Source organism: Cynoglossus semilaevis, chromosome 14, assembly GCF_000523025.1.
Source record: "Cynoglossus semilaevis isolate Cse_v1.0 chromosome 14, Cse_v1.0, whole genome shotgun sequence".
NCBI classification, from domain to species: domain Eukaryota; kingdom Metazoa; phylum Chordata; class Actinopteri; order Pleuronectiformes; family Cynoglossidae; genus Cynoglossus; species Cynoglossus semilaevis.
The window spans coordinates 11566843-11584355 of NC_024320.1; the positions used below are offsets into that span (position 1 = coordinate 11566843).

The following is a 17513-nucleotide window of genomic DNA, read 5'->3' on the forward strand; positions in this document are numbered from 1 at the left end:
GACACCATGCATATTATATGCAGGACTTGAAGAAACAAGCATCCTCAACAGGTCTTCAGGTTTTTTTGTTTTTTGTTTTATAGCCATCGGCTTCCATCTAGTGGAGTGTTTGATTGTTCTGCATGTGAAATAAGAAATAGTTTTCAGACCATTTAACACGCTAGCACGCTAATGCAACATGGCATAGAGGTTAGAAATTATTGAGTTAGAGTTACACAAACCGCCTTCGGTCCTGCCTGCTGGTAGAGTCACTGCAGTACCTTACACAGCCGTGGCGGTGCCAGCGAGCACCATCACACAGTGCAGTTTTACACACATAGCTCCGCTAAAGATGTGAAAATGGCGGAGCTACAAATGCTTCTGGAAGAAGAAATTCCTGCAGGACGAAGCGCTCTATTAGACAGTTTTACGAATTTGGAACGAGTCGCTGAATACTGCGAGAGCAACTATGTCCAGGTAGGCTTATTTAAAAATCAAAAGTTTACTTAAATACCCGGTGTTGTGTCACATACTTGGCGACACTACGGTGATGCTCGCACTAACTGTGGCTAATGCTGCCGATGTTGCTACCTAGCATCAGCTAAAAGGCTAAATTACCCTAATGTCAGCGCATTAATACAATGTTAACACACGGTTTATCGCATAATTGTTGTCATGACGTGTTAGCAGCGCGCTTGAGCAAGTTTCCCTTCGACACAACGCTGTGTGTGACCGGTTTGTACGTGTATGTAAGGCTATGGCGTGAGCTTTCGTTAGCGTTTTAGCCCCGCATCTGCTAGGGTCCAAAATCTATAGTTGTATGTTCAACATTAATTTCTCCGCTCTATTTTCGATCCTACGTTGCTGTCATCGCGACCAGTCGATGTGGAACTAGATTACCAGTCAAATTAATCTCTAATGAGCGCTGGTTGACATGAGATAACCACTGATTTATGATGTGGGACCGTCACTGCTGCAGCCTCGTAATGAAATGATGCACTCAAGTCTCAGAGGCAAAAAATTAAATTACATGTGTTGATATTCTTCTACTTTTGTGTTGAAGAGAAGGTAACACATTAATCTGTCACGTTGCATTTTCGTGTTTTACAAATGGCTGCTGATTTGCATAAATTTCTGGTCGTGTGGGTAGAGGAGCAAGTCGATCATTGAGCTTTTCACAGCCAATTTATTATAATCTATATGCATAGGTGTTTGAAACACATGGATATCATTTCAACATTCATAGCATTCAATTGGAAGTGTTATTGTAACACATTGTACCATCATGTATAAAAAGATATTCTATATGTTTTTAAGAACAACAGTGGTCATTGCTTGCCGAGACCACTTGACCATCTCAATTCTGAATTGTAAGGATGCTTACCCCAGTATCTGTGTGTTTTGAGAATTTAACATATAGTTAAAGAGCATTTTATTGGATATGTTCTAAGATACTACCGGCTGATAACACCAGTACTTCGGATGGCGTCCCAGTGTTTTCAACCTCATTGTAATTTCTTTTTGTCAATTGTTTTGTTCATAATTTTCATGGAAGCGTTTCATAGACTGGGTCTTCAGGGTTGGGTTTGGTGGTCTTAGGTTATCATCTATGCTCTCTGAGAATTTGTTTTAAATTTAAATTTACCCGTAGGTGATTGTAAACTGGTACTGGTTTGGTTGGTGCCAAAAATTGTTAGTTAGACCTGGATGACTGAGAACCTACACAGACATGCCTAAGTATAAAGTAGCTCAAAATGATGATCCGGGTCTCCACTTACAAAACAACCGTATTAATTTGGTTTAAGGAGTGCCCACAATTGGACCAGTGCTAGTTATAGAGTGAAAATATCACCTTGTTTTTGTTTTTTGTTTTTGGTTTTTAATTAACAGTGCATTTCCTCTTACTGGCTTGCAAACACTAGTCAGGCCCATGATGGATCATCAGATATTACTCAACCAGTCTAAATATGTTTGGACTATTTGGATAAGGCTGATAACTGTGTGTGTCAGAAGGAAAACGTTTTAAAGGCTTTTGATCTGGGTTTTTTTTTTTTTTTTTTTGGTTTAACTTGGATTTCAGTTGGGGTAGGTGGACAATGGAGAATCTCCTGAATTATTTGAAGTAAATGGTCTCCGGATACCACTTGGAGAAGGCACACAGCATTTCTTAAATTGTTTACTATCTGGCTTTGGCTAATAATTCTGGCCATGACTGTATAAGGTGTGTTTCTGAAAAACACCTAGTTGAGTTGCAACTAAAATAAAACGTTCCTGGTGTCATTTTTCAGTGGTTATGATAATTTCAACATTCCAATAATCTATAACATATGAGAGAATATTTTCAGCTCCAGTAATTTTAGGAGAGGTTTTGACACAGTGAAACTGGAATCTGACATCCCTAATGAACAGGGCTGGTCAGGTCTGACAGGTTTTCCCGTGGAGGAGGAGGCAGTTTTAGCTCTTGGATGATGGCAAGCTGCCCTGGTTTTTTCCTCACCCTGTAAGGTTTACTAGACTGCTCTCCAGTGGGTATTACCACTAATAAGACTGCACTATTCATTAGAGGTTTTATATTGGGATACTTGATCTCTCTTCCTCAGCTTCAATCCACATCCATACCCAGCCTTGTCGTGTCTTTAAGTCTTGTAACATTAGTCACGTGGGGATCTACTCACTTGTTGAATTTGTGCCTTAAGCATGCTTTAGGGCTAACTGCTGCAATTCTTGAACTTCTCCACACTTGTATTTACCCATAGTTTGTGTGTGAGCTGAGGTTGCTGTCATCTAAACATGCATTAAACCAAATGTTGGAATCTTAAATATGGAAAAATGTCAAGACAAATTGCAAAAGGACAACTTCAAATTTTGTTCATAAAGTTTGTGGATTTATTTATATCATTATTTGCATCACTGTGTACTTTTACAGTGAGTTTTTAACTTGTTGACAGTTGCTTTCACAATTTTAGTGAAACAATCTACCTTCCCTCACAATTAATTCTAGTCAGTCACATTGTCTGAATTAATAAGCAAGTTTCATGGATTCACTTATTCACCTCTGCTTGGTGAGGCTGGTCTGACACTAGCTAAGGTGTATGACCTGAAGATACAATGTTTTTCCCACAGTCTTGGTAAATAACAAAATGCATATGGAGTATTTATTAGAGCAACTACAGTTGGATGGATGGTGGAATTGTTGCATCCTAAGTGTGCACCATTCTATTCATGCATTAGAATTTTAATCTGATTAATTTTACAAATTACACACAGTTACCCTTTAATTTTGACAGCCATTACATTAGTAAGCCTTGAGCAACCCCTTGAGCTTATCTGTCCCCCTCATCACATTCCATTTTAATGAGTTATATAAGATCAGTTAGTAACCTTAAATCCACAACACTGCTGCCCACTCTGTCAATTGTTCACTAGTTTATTTTATAAATTTTCTGATGCAAGATTAAGATAGATTGTGCTGGTTTCATAACTCTTCCCACATTCTGTTTCACACTAAAGGAAGCAAACATGTTTCTGCTCCTGATGTTTCATATTTAACTACTGTCAACACTCTTTGTTTCCTTTATTGGGCTTCTTCAAATTTTAAATTGACATATTCTCAAACAACTATGAAAAGCAGCAGCAGATCAGTTTTTATGCCATGTCAAACGTTAATGGTTTATGGTAAGTATTACTCCACCATCTTGTCATATTCTAAGTCAAATTCATTACTACATTAACAAACAACAGATGTGTCCTCAAGGGAAATGATTCCTGCTCAGTGGTTCCTCTCATGTTAAATTTGGATGAGATTTACATACAAGGCTGCACAAGTGTGCTGTGGTCAAATCAGGCACTGAACCAATGATGTATTTTTCATCTTTTCACAAATAAATTCTGCTTTTATTATGTTGTTGTGTTGTAGTTAGAATAGCCAATCGCATATAGTCGGCAGATAGTGTGTTTATTTATTGGTAAGTTGATCGACAATCACCAGGTCAAATGTCTGTGTACGTTTTAGCAATAACGTTTTGTTTTATCCTGGTGAGACGATAAAATGTCTAAAGTATATCAATCCTGCCCATGCCAAACAGGAATTCCAGTTGCAGGTTAGGTTGTGCTGAATATGATGGAGATGATTTTCAGTTGCTTGATTATTTAGTTTCAAAAATGGTGCGCTGTGCAGATTTTGGTAAAATCAGCAAACCATATAATTGCATTTTATTCAAACACTGTTTAATTTTTACAGATAAGAATTCTGCACATAATGTATTGACTTTCCTGACTGCAGCTGCCTCAAATTAGTTTCAGAAGCTGTTGCGTGTATGTCAGGGAACAGTAAAGTAGCTCACATCACTGCAGTACGGTATCTTATTTGTGTAATGCTATGGGAGATTTACGAATTGAACTGATTTACAAACAGGCATATTGTCAGTCCTTCTTTTAACCCTTTTTGGTTTGTGGCTGGTGAAGCTTAACCGTGGATTTACTTTCAAATGAAATGACGCAGTCAGTGTTCAATCAGGACTCAAAAGCTACTGCAGCTAAGTTATGGTCATGAAAATTGAGTGCTGATGTGAGACATCTGCTTCATAGATTTGTTTCAGGCTGCAACTTATTATGGTTTTTAGTATTTATTACAGCACATACAGCAAGTTCTATTTGTACATAGTACAAAAGATCAAGATAAAACAACAAGGATATTAAATCTAATAAAATCTAGGAGCAGGGACATCATTTGGTTTTGATTTTTTTTAAATAAAATGCTTTAACATCAACTATAATTGATATATTTGCATATTTACTAAACGCTAACTAAGCAAAACACTGTTCTGTGTTATTAGTAAAAGAAAAGAAGCAGTTTGGAAGCAGGAACATTAGCTGATCCATCTGCTGTTTGATGTTCCAGTCAAAATGTGCTCTGCCCACAGCTCGACCAGTAGCTTTTCTCTTTCACTACCACTGCATCTGTGCCATAAGTTATCCTAAATGTAGCAGTTGCCCTTTCTTATACTATTTTTTTTTTTTAATTGTTTCATAGTTTCCTGTCGGTGGTTTTGGCACAGAAGTATTTGAGGCATTTGTTTCCTTTTTTATGTCTGTGCCACAGATGTCACTAATTTCTTTTCTCCTTCAGTCTCCAGACAAGCAGAGGGCACTGGAGGAGACCAAGAACTACACAACCCAGTCTCTGGCCAGCGTAGCTTACTTGATCAACACACTTGCCAACAATGTCCTGCAGATGCTGGACATCCAGGCCTCCCAACTCCGCCGCATGGAGTCCTCCATAAACCACATCTCACAGGTCAGAAACAACATGTGAAGCTAAAACCATTGGTTTCTCCACTAAAACAGAAAAGTCAGTTCTATCTGTCAACTCCATTTCCAATTTGATACACCATGTATTATGTACATTTGGCCTTGATGTACATACTGTATAAATGATTGTGTTATTGATTAAGAGACTAAAATAATTTTTCAACAATGTGTTTTTGACTATTTGAAAGGATATTCAAAAGAACAGGGAATGTGAAACAGTCAAAACAGTTAAATGAACATAGTGGTAAGAAAGTAAACTGCAATATCAACGTGAAAAAAAGAAAACATTTTCTTCTTATCTCCAGACGGTGGACATTCACAAAGAGAAGGTAGCGCGGCGGGAGATTGGCATTCTAACCACCAACAAGAACACTTCCCGCACACACAAGATCATTGCCCCAGCCAATCAAGAGAGGCCTGTCCGCTACATCCGCAAACCCATTGACTACAGCCTATTGGACGACATGGGTCATGGAGTGAAGGTAGGCATTTGTTTTTCCCTCCTCCCATCTTTTACTTTGTCCCTAGAATGTTCAAAATACAATAATGACCGCTCAAATTGTCAAATTGGTTTATTGTGGGCTTTTTCTGCTGAATATTGACTGTAATGGATTCGTAGAGGTCAAACAGCCATTTGTGGGTTTCAGTGACAGGTAACATTAGAGAAAAATCAATGACAGAGGCCTTTTGCTGGGCTCAGAAATGTCACCCTGGACAAAAATTCAGCTAAATATAACTTCTGTTTTCGAAACAGTACCTGGACAAGACTCAGAAGTTTCTCTCCAGCTGTGATTCTGACAAATAAAAATTAACGAGGTGGCTGCTTCTAGAAAGCCAGTTTCCTATTTAAGCTTTTGAACAAAGACAGGGATGTTTCTCTGAGGGATTAAAAGAATGCAACTTCCTCATATTTAACACTGGACCATTGTTTCTTGAATCGTAACAAGCCTGGTTCTATGAACCCTATGCATGAATGGATGTTGTTTTTCTATCTTCCTTCTCGCACTAATCTTCTGATCTCTCCTCTCTTCGTATGCTTTCGTAACTCTTTTGTCTTTGTAACCTTTCCTAGTGGTTGCAAAGGTTTAAGGTAAGTTGTTGGAACATTGAGTTTAGACTAAGCGGGTGATAATGTGTGTTTCTGAATGGCTTGATTCCTCCCTGCATCAATTCCTGTACTTGATTCTGTACTGTATAAGTTTGTGTCTTTTGTTTGCTGTTAAATTCTTTTCATGAGTGAAATCAATACAACTTTCACTGCTCACTGCAGTCTATATGAGCCAATCATGAAACATCTGTAGGTTAAACTGACAGATGTGAGAGATGTATTGATTGTTTCTTCTTCCCATGTCAAAATGACAACTTTATTGTTTAAAGGTAGATACATGTTCTGATTTTTGTAGTGTATAGTCATTTTTCTCTCTTTTATTTTGGAAATGAACTATAGTAAAACAAGAAATGATCCCTCACTGTGTCCTCCTACTACAGGCCAGTGCTCAGAATATGAAGACTGGAGGAGGTGGACTCCCTCGCACTAACCCACCCACACAGAAGCCTCCCAGCCCACCCATAACAGGCAAAGGGACTCTTGGGTATGTTAACTGTGCCAGCACCTTGATGCATGTTCTGGTGGATGTAGGAGGAAGACTTCGTCATTAGCACAATGTATGTTTAGTCATTCGAATAGATTCATGTCTTCTGGTTGATGAATTTCAGTTGGAGTTTCCATCACTGTGGTCATTGCATTTTGGCTATGCTGGAAAAGACTTTTTTTTACCTAAAGCTCCACAGTTCAATTCAATTCAATCCAATCTGCAGCACACACCATGACACATATTTTTTTGCATCTCATTTCTGCCTTGAGCAGCAGAGAGTCTTCAATCTGCAGCACACACCATGACACATAGAGCATAAAATAAAATAGGGACACAGTAAATACTTGACAGGTTAGTGACAGTATAAATCTTGTCCAACATGCTTTTTTGGTACAAGATACAGTCAAACAAACACAAAAGCTTCAAGTTGTTGTGTCTAACAAAATTGTGTTATGACATTCTACAAGCAAATCAGTGTTCCAATTTCAACTAAAAGAAATACCCAAACACTTTAGTCCTATACATTGTATTTCTGTTTGCAACCTGCAAAAAAATAAAACAAACTCAGTTCTTTGGTCTCATGCAAAAGAAAGAAAAAGAAGCAAATTTAGAAAGAGAGTAGATTTTCTGCAGATGACTTTTATAAATTATTTATTTTAGGTTATAAATGTTTTCGTAAGTGGGCTTGAATTTGTGTGATGTTTATATAATATTTTGAGTCCTGTGTGTTGACTGAAGTTGTTTAGTGCATCACATTTTGCTGTGTCCTCGTCACCCATATGATCTTTCTGGGTGTCAAATCTTGTTTGTGTTTCTTGGGGAGAGAAAATGTGTTTATGTAATCAATGTGGTCCTTTTCCATTGCCCCCAAAGTCTGTCCTTGAGCTGGTAATTTGGTTCATGTCTTAATTGATAAGGTGTGTTTCAGTGTGGCTGTCTCTTCAGAACTCATGATCAACCACAACTCCAGCTCTCCATGATGCTCTTTCTGCTGCAGCCTCTGGCTACGAGCAGAAGTGTGACTTGTGATTTTGATTTCATTGGTTCTTTTGTGTTACTTTCTGTTCATCGTTTTTTTTTTTTTTTGTGACCAAATCCACCCACTTCTGGCTGCCCCATATTCCTCAAACCAACGGTTTGCCACAACAGCAGTGCTCAGAGATGGGTCGTCCCTCTGTACAGTATCAGTTGAGAAATTACAAGCAATTCAAATTATTCAGGATACAGATTAATGAACCAATTCCCATCTCCCACTACCCACAAGGATCTCACCAGTTTATTGCTTCTGTCCCCTTAAAGATCATCTTCCCTTTCTTTGAGTTAGCAGGGTCGTGTCTCTTAGCCTATATATTATGGTAGGAATAACCTTAGCATGAGGCTCACTTCATGAAAAGTAAATGCCTTTCCATCCAAAATCTGCAATGGGCTCCGAACCTAACTGTTACCTTATCATGACAACAAAAAACTTGTTTGTATAAGTGGTTTAGAGGCCTCGGCAGCCACAACAATTTTATCCTAACCTCGCCTGTTCGACAGCACATGTGGACCCCAACTAGCCCCCGATGCTCACCACCTGTTATTCCCAAATTTTTAAGTTTGCACTTGTTTGTTTCTTGCTCTTCTCCTCTCCTCCCCCCTCTCACACATCTGTGTGGATGTCCCACTAACCCCCTCCCAACCTCCTCGACTCTTGTCCTCCTGACCCTCTCGCAGGCGCCATTCCCCTTATAGGACGCTCGAGCCGGTGCGTCCGCCCGTTGTCCCTAATGACTACGTCTCAAGTCCGACGCGCAACATGACGCTCCCCCAGCAGAGCCCTGCACGCACTGCATCCGTTAATCAGAGGAACCGCACATACAGGTACCCCGTTCCCTGTTCCCAGCATGCCGCTCCACTCGAACAAGCCCCTCCCTTTATTCTACTTCTACCCCTTTTTCTTCTGCTGTCATGCAACAAAAAAATGAGCCAGCATCTTAAACTCTTTCCTGTGAAATATTATTAAAACGTGTTGTTACTTCTACTACATTGTTTTCCCCTAATCTCACTATTTTATCATACATTTTTAAATCTTCTGAACAAGTCTAGAGCATCTAGACTATCATCCTTCTCCCATTCTAATATGTAGATGTTAACATAGGCCTGATAATAGGCCTCACGACTTTACTCGACTCCCCTCTCAGCACAAATCTTTATCTGATCCACCCCATTTACAGTTCATCCTTCACAGCCTTTCCTTCTGTCCAAGGAAAAGTCTACTACATGTGATGCTTTCTGCTTTTTGTACCGTCATATCTCTGTCTTTGTTTTGAGGCGCTTCAGTGTCACCTTGTGTTATATGTCCTCGGTGGGGCTTCTTTCTGTTTTATTATAATCATTGGGGCGTGGTCAATTCCAAGGCACCAGGGCTCACATTAACACATCGGTGCTCATGAGTCACCACGTTATTATTTTTGAATTAATCTTAGAAGTCAAGAAATGGTACATGACAGGGTTAAATCACATTAAGTTTAATAAAATCAGTAAGTTATTTTTTTAGCTGTCTGTTTTGCAGGACCATATACCAGGATGATGACATTTATCATTTCCTATTTCCTTACCCTTTTCCTGTGCCCTTGAATGACACAATGGTCTTAACTCTGACTGAGCAGTGAAATACAGTGGATATAAAACACTCCTGTTAGAAGGCCAGCTTGTTAAAATACAGTATTTAATTATATATGCCTTTCCTTTCCTGAAGAAATACAAACATTTAGACACATTGTCTAAATGTATTAAGTGTGTGACAATGTGAGTGAGTTGTTTGCTACCCTACCATCAGCAGTGGCAGCAGTGGTGGCAGCCATCCCAGTAGCAGTCGCAGCAGCAGCCGAGAGAACAGCGGCAGTGGCAGCGTGGGAGTTCCAATAGCTGTGCCCACACCGGCACCACCTTCTGCCTTCCCAGGTAACCTCCGCTTTCTTTTTTTCCTGCATAAAGTGATTGTCTAAATCAACTAACTAGACTAATCTCTGTACTGCATACACAAGATCTGTCTTTCTGAGCAGTAATGTGTGAAACCCTGAATCTGCTACCATACCTCTCTTTCTCTATACTAATCTTGACTTGACTCCTTCAACCATCACTTCTCTCTTTCTGTATTTTTTTTCTTCTGCACACCCCTGACCTGTAAACACCGCAGGTTCTGCCCCAACCCCGTCTAACACGGCCAAACCTTCCCCCAACACCTCCACTACTGCCACTACTCCTGGGCCACCTAACTCAGCCCTAGACAGCCCCCAACAGGTCTCTAACCCCGTAGAGATCCCGCCTGTACCTCCGCCCCTTCCCCAGCTCCCTGCTACCACAAACCCCTCTGGCACAGGCCCTGCTACTTTTGGCAACCCTGCACAAGGTGAGTGTGACTTAGTGGGAGAAGCTCACCCAGTTCTTTGCACACCTTCATTCCTGCCTCCTCCACCCAGATTTGGTCATGTGCTGTTGTATCATCACCCATAAATGACAGTGGTATTATTAAGGCTTGTGGAGCATTGTGTTTACCTAAGACACACCGCCCTGATGGTTGACTAACTCAAATGAGCTCTAGCCAATAAAAAGACTGAATAGGACACTGAAATTACATAGCAAATCGGAAATACACAGCAGTGTGAGGTGTTTTAGGGTTTATCCATGTTGCATCTATATGTATATTTGATTAGAGGTGTTATTTGTATTTTTTTAATAAACGTGAACTTTTATCAACTTAATATATGACAAATTCTATTATTAAGTATGTTTCATACTTAGTGTTTGTTTTATGAAAATTATCAACATACATCACTCCGGTTATTGTGCTGCTGCTGCTCATGGAATCACCAGTCATTTGTCACAGATCTCGTCATCTCCCTGTGTTCATCTTTAATGACCAAGTCTAATGCTAAAAAGTATTTGCAGGGAATGTGTCTTTTATGTGTATTATTTTATTACTTCTTGTATTTATTTCAGTGCTACTTTGATTTTTATTGTATATACAGTTAATATGTAGCAAAATGCTGATGTTATTTGGAACCAGGGTCATACAAAAATATGATATGGAAGCTCTGCTATATTTTATTTATACATTTTATTTTAATTATACAGTCCATGAAAAGAGATTTTTTTTTAATAAATCTGGATTCTAGTTAAATCCAGTCCAAAGTCTTCCTGCTGTTTTGAGTGATAACACTTTGCTGCCCCCTGCTGATCTCCCCTCAGGTTCTCAGTTCTACAGCATGAACCGCCCTGTGCAGCAGCCACAGAGCCAACAGGTGGGAGGCTCCTTGCCATACCGTCGACCGTCGTCTGTCACCAGTCAGCCCAGCATGACCCACAACCAGAGCCAGCTCAATGGTGGGCCACACTTTGTCCAGAACCAAGGTACGTCTGTACACGCTAGGCCATAAAACCACAATTACCTCCAGGTTTTGCATCTGAGAAAGCAGTTTGACAGTGTTTTTCTTGCTGCTACACTAGTGTATGTTGCCGTTATTGTGCTGTTAGCATGTTAGCATTTCTGCATCATGTTGTAAAGATTGTGTGTGTGTGTGTGTGTGTATATATATTAATTAGTACATATATATACACACACACTCACATTTAAATCTTTCTATTATATTTTTTTTAATATAAAACTAAACCCAGTAGTCTTGTGTATTTCAGGTCTGTACTGGGCTGAAATCACTGTCCAATCGTTCTTCTTTGTGACATTACTATTTCTGTTTTTTTTTTTTTAATTATTAACCTCCTGTTGCTTTTTCAAATGTTTATTCTGATCAGGTTCTTTCTTGTCTTTGCTCTTTTAACTCTCGCCTGCACCACCTCTGTTTCTTTGTCCGCATTTTGTTTTTTATTATAATTTTTAATTCTTTTTATTTAATATTTTTGTTTGGGTGAAAGCAGTCCCCCTCGCTCCTCCTCCCCCCTCCATGCAGATCACCCCTCAGCTGCCTCTGATGGGCTTTGTGGCCCGTGTTCAGGAGACGAGTAAGTGGTTTCTTGCTCCTCGCCCTCTACGCATGTTCCGCCGTTAACCTCAGATCTGTCTGACTCTGGAAATATTTGGTGCATGAGTACTTGGAAGATTTATCCTCAACCTCAGCTTATTCTAAATTATCATTATTTAAATCTTAGAGAAGGTGTTGTAGTTTCTTCTATGTGCTGTTGTCTTTTTTTTAAACTTCTAAACTGTATATTCTGTGAAGGTGAAACAAAAACATGATATAATGATGCATGTTTTTTTTTATTAATGTATGTCAAATCTATTTGTGGACTTTCTGTTCTTGGAGCAAATTATCACCCATCAAACCATAGAGTGTTTTCATACAGAGAACTTGATTTAACAAACTATTAATTTCCAAACAAAAAACTCCAACAGTATGAATTTCTGTACTGGTAGCTCCCTCATCCACTGATCTATTAATTGAGTCACATCTTTCTTGGTCTCTATGGAAGCACTTTGAGAAAAAGAAAACAGATTCTCTTTTTATTTTTGTCCTCAGCCCTTTGTGCATGGAGCATGTTTTGCCTCTGTTTCTTTCCTATCATCTATGATATCGTCCCTCCCTAGTTAATGAAATCATCAGCTCCTTTTTAAGACCTTCATATGTTTTTATATATTTTCCCTGCCTATAGTCTCAGACGTGCCGCCCCCACCTCCTCCAACAGAAGAGCCAGTGTTTGAGGAGTCCACACCTCCCCCGCCTCCCCCGGAGGACTACGATGATGAGGACGATGAAGAGGAGTCTGCAGTGGTGGAATACAGCGACCCCTACGCCGAAGAGGATCCACCATGGGCCCCGCGCAGTTATCTAGAAAAAGGTCTGCCATCTTTTTCTGGGTCAAAAACTTAACTCGAGTTGATGGTCATTCTTCTGCTCATGGTGCACAGATATATATATAAATATAAAAATATAGATTATAAACTATATGGACTATAAAAAAGGAATAAATATGTGTACTTGACTGGTCCAGGGTTAGAAAGTGACAGTCTGTAAAGAAAGACAAGATATGTTGAAAATGTCAGTGCAAAACCTCTTCATTGACTCCAGAGGGGTATTCTGATGTTCAAACTGAACAAAAGGAGCAGGAGCATGGAAAAAGATTATCCTCAAATTCCCAACAGTAACCTTTCCACTTTTCCCCCTCAGTGGTGGCAATCTATGACTATGCTCGGGACAAGGAAGACGAGCTTTCATTCCAAGAGGGCGCCATCATTTATGTGATCAAGAAGAACGATGACGGCTGGTACGAGGGGGTGATGAACGGCACAACGGGGCTCTTCCCTGGAAACTACGTGGAATCCATCATGCACTACGCTGACTGAACTACCACCGAATCATCTGAGAGGAGCGTGTGATGGAAAAGGGTTAGGAGAAGAGAAGAGCCAAGACTTTGATCAGGTAGCGTATGATCAGCTCTGTTTGAAGAGAAGAGGCAGGAGGAGGAAAGTTACGACACGACGAACTGAGAAGTCCAGTTTAAACTCTCGAAGTAGTCTCTATTGTAAAACAACCACTATTCTGAGTATATCCTTCCCTTTCATATTTCTTTTCTTTATGTGACTAAGGACTGGAAAAGGTGATGGAATGTTTTTGTATTCTGAGAGTTTTGAGTTACATTACCAAACCGCCACTTTTATTTTTGTCTCATTTCGTTACATTTAACCAGTTCGCCCTTACTTCAAACCAACAAGTAAAGGAGCAGTTAGATTTGGCCGACAAGTGGCATTCATTCAGGATTTTCATTTACTGCAGCCTCGGAGATAACAAAGGGCTGTAGAAGAATGTCTTCATGTTGGAAAAAAAAAATACTCCTGACAGAACTTTGAGTTAGGTACCTCAGCAGGGAGCGTGCCAAAGCTGACATTTAATCACTAAGATAAGCACATGAAACGTCTAAAAGTGACGCGCTAAGTCACAGCAAACAGAACGTCCCAGAAGTGCTTTAAATTTATTGTTCTTTAATGGGCAGATTATTATCTGACATGTTTTGCGCCACTTATTATGAGACAGAGGCTTTACATGAAGGGGATGAGTTTAGTCACTACATACATTTGGTCAGTGTCTTTTTAGGATCTGGCACTGAAGTGAAAAAGAAAAGACAAAGATCCTGACTTGGACATTGGTCTGTTTCTTGAAGCCTTTTTCTTCAGGTATTGTCACGAATTTAAGAAGGTTTTTTTTGTGACATTAATGGTTTGCAGTGTTCATAAAGAATTTGACAAATGTTTACTTAATTTGTTTTTGGGGTGGTTGGTACAAATGGGTCCAGAAAGTTTTTGAGAGAGTGCATGGTAGAACAAGAAAAGAAAAAAAGACTATTGAAAATATCTTAATTCTTTAAGGTATCAGTGTCGGAAGTGGCCTTTCATGTAAAGAAAAACAAAAAGTAAAACAAACAAAAAAAAACCTCCAGCCTTTGGAAAACTTAACACTCACATAAAAGAGGCCACAAGTTCAGCGATTGATTTTGGTTGCACTCAGGCAAAAGAAGACATTGTTTTCCATTTGGTTTACTTTTCAGTTTTACTTTTCAGAATAAGCAAACGCATTGTCTCCTTTGCTCCGTTGAAACGAACAACTAAACCTTAAACACTATTTCCTGGTGCAACACCTGACATCAACACACACAACTACCTTCATCCCGTGCTTTCAGACTGGTACCTAGTGCCCTCTAGCGGCCAAACTTTACTTTAAACTAGACAAATGCAATAAATGAAAAGACTGAATCAGTAATGACGTGGCCTCTGATGGTTGGGCCAGTGATGCATTTAAGTCATTTCTAAGACACTCGTGCCATATTAAGGTGTGTGTTGCTGCTGGGAGGATAGGTCAACATCAGTTGCAATAATCTGGCCAGAGTGAGTCAGATGGACTTTGAACTACAAACCTTTTTTTTTCTGTTTTCCATTTTCTTTGACTTAAAAGCACATACATTTGTAGTATAAAGGTGTAGAAGAAGAAATAATATAAATGTGAGATGTATTATGTCCTAAAAGAAAGAAAAAAGAAAAAAACAGGACATGCTGAATATGAAAAGAAGCCAGCTGTTGTGTTGAAATGGTTTTAGCCGTCGCAAGCTCCACATAGCGTCATTTCCTCCACGCTGTTTCCACTACGCTCAGACGCCGGGTGTTTGCGAGAGCTCAGTGCTTGTACTTACGTCAAAATCTTTATTTTCTATTAAAAAAGAGAAATATTAACAAGTGGGACTGTATGTGAGTCTTGCATGCCATTGTTCTTATCTGTACTGGTGTCCCAAAAACCCTGTGTGGCGACTTCACCCATTCTTTAAAGACCAGGTAACACCAGCCTCATCCAAAGAGACTGTACAACTTTACTTCAAGCCCACGTCCAAGGAGTCGTCTCTGACTCGTTGGGTGAGAATAGAAGGGAAGGGGAAGACGGTTTTCCTCCCCCTGTCAGTAGCCTTCATGTGGTGGATAGTGGATTCAGAGGCCCTTTTGTGTGCAATGCTGCAGAACCATGCAGACAAAGAACCATAATGTGTGGGAGCAGTGAGGAAAAATGGGAAAAAAATGTACCACTCGTCATTCACTGCACAGCCTGACTTTTGTTCCACAAAAGTGAAAAAAAAAACAAAAAAAAAACAACAACAGAAGGCCGGCAGGATTCACAGCCCCTGGAGTATCAGACAGACAACCCTCGGCATGTCGAGTTTAACAGTCCATGATGCCATTGTGTTGCACAGTTAAAGTTGAATTGCAGAAGTATCATATTTGTAAAATCATGAGAACAAATAAAAATTATAAAGCTTTACAGTGGCGTTGTGTCTCACTGCTTGTCTGTCTTTCTGTCCATTTGTGTTTAGTCTCAAATGCAGATCAATAAGAAGGAACCCTGGTGGTTGTAGATTATTTTCCAGCAGCCATTTGCCAGTAAAGCGATCTTTGTGTAGATTACCCAGATTTGCATTTCCTGAACACAAAACACATGGAATTATTACAGACCCCCCATGTGCACACACACAATCATTGGACTGAATTGATTTTGACATTTTCATAATGAAAACAATATGAAAATGTTGTAATTTAAATTGTCAAATGACTACTTTTGAAAGTCACTATAATTAAGCATTTTATTTTCTTATCTTCATAAGATAAATGTCTTTAAATCACTCAGTTCATGTGAAGAAATAGCCCTGCTAGTGCCTTGTCTTAGGATGACGTTGGACATTACGTTTTTAAGCCATTTGGTGGCAGTGTTCTGTGTATGTATTTAAATATGTATTTATTAAATGATTGCATATTATTAAACCATTATTAAACCAATTCTCTAAGTCTCCAGATATTAAACGTTTTAATTGACTGTTGATAGTTTTTAAACTAAAAACTATAAAACATTCACAGTATACAAGGACATTTCTAGAGACAAAAGATTGAGATGTTCTGTAAAAATTAAGGAAATTTATGAAAATGTGATATTTAAAATGGAGGGATTAAATAATCTCCAAGGTATTACAGTCAATCACTACAATTTTCTTTAGAAATGTGGAAATATGCCTCTGTCTTGAGTTTTGACAACTTGAAAGCAGAAGACAGGTGGAATTTATTTTTTAAGCATGGGAGAAGAAAAGAGAGAGAATAAGAGTTCCTCAGAGTTCCAGAGCAGCCACAATGAAATCACAGTGGAAAGTGGACTGATCTTTGCTTGTGCAGACAGGATTGGCACGGAAATGAGGATAATACAGAGAGAGGGAGATGTGTGTGAGAGGGATTTTTGTATTTGGTCTTACGGTTCAGGACCCGGGGGAGGACAAGTTCTGACAAACCCTATTACAGTGTTCTGACATTCACTTTACCTCTGCCCAGGCTGTGGGAGAAGCTGCAGCTTCTTGTCTTCTTCAGAGGTTCCTGGGATATCTAGAAAAAAAGTGCTTTAACTTTTATAAGTCCTGATATGTTTGGATATGTTCACTTAATGTTTTTTTTTGTACAGAAAAGGTGCACATAATGTAAAAATGTCTCATTTCTCCTTAACATGACTAACTTTGAGCTTGGACTTTAGGTGTACAAAAATAGAAAACCTGAGCCAAAATACACAAACACACTGAAATGCTTGCAGCATGTAAAAAAAAAAAATTGTAAACAGGAAATGACAAGAATTATGGGTAAATATGATTCTGGAAATAAGCCAAAATTTAGGCAGAAAAAGCTGAGGGATAAGTACGAATACTATATGTAGCAACAAAAAATCCCAAGATTAATCTAAAGAAATAGTCTGTGCAGTAGTTTTAAAAATAATTAAATTGTTAAAACTGAAACAGAAAGTATTCATGTAATACTGTATAATGACAATGACATGTATAGAAGGAGGGGAAAAATAGCTGAGAAAAAGCTAATAGTTAGCCAAAACAAAGGTACATTAACATCTTTAGTTTAATTGTTTTGTAGTGATGTAGCACAAGTTTGCACACGAACAAAGTAGTGAAATGTGTGCCCTGATATTGGGCTCAAACCACATTAATACACAACTGCCTCTTCAGACTGTGGACGTGCAGGGTTAGGGTAATAGGCTGAGGAATGCATAAAGCCTGCTGGTGTGTGTGCGTACGCATGTGTGTGCAGCATCTGTCATCATGTGAAGCCTTTCTTTC

The 17513-nt window shown here is 39.2% G+C and overlaps 1 protein-coding gene across 13 annotated transcripts; it reads left to right on the forward strand.

The window, feature by feature from the left end:
* Positions 1 to 217: 217 nt before the first annotated feature.
* On the forward strand, positions 218 to 15675 carry abi2b (abl-interactor 2b). Of its 13 annotated transcripts, none has more exons than XM_008325082.3 (12): positions 218 to 456; positions 5108 to 5275; positions 5595 to 5771; positions 6362 to 6379; positions 6778 to 6881; positions 8598 to 8744; positions 9703 to 9827; positions 10063 to 10275; positions 11115 to 11276; positions 11796 to 11882; positions 12531 to 12716; positions 13046 to 15675. In XM_008325082.3, exons 1-12 carry the CDS (start codon positions 340 to 342, stop codon positions 13219 to 13221), a joined length of 1680 nt encoding a protein of 559 aa, XP_008323304.1. In that variant the 5' UTR covers positions 218 to 339; the 3' UTR covers positions 13222 to 15675. The 13 variants fall into 13 exon arrangements, with proteins under 13 accessions (XP_008323304.1, XP_008323308.1, XP_016894283.1 ...); XM_017038794.2 differs by having other exon boundaries at positions 219 to 456; positions 11799 to 11882; XM_008325086.3 differs by lacking the exon at positions 8598 to 8744.
* Positions 15676 to 17513: the final 1838 nt, after the last annotated feature.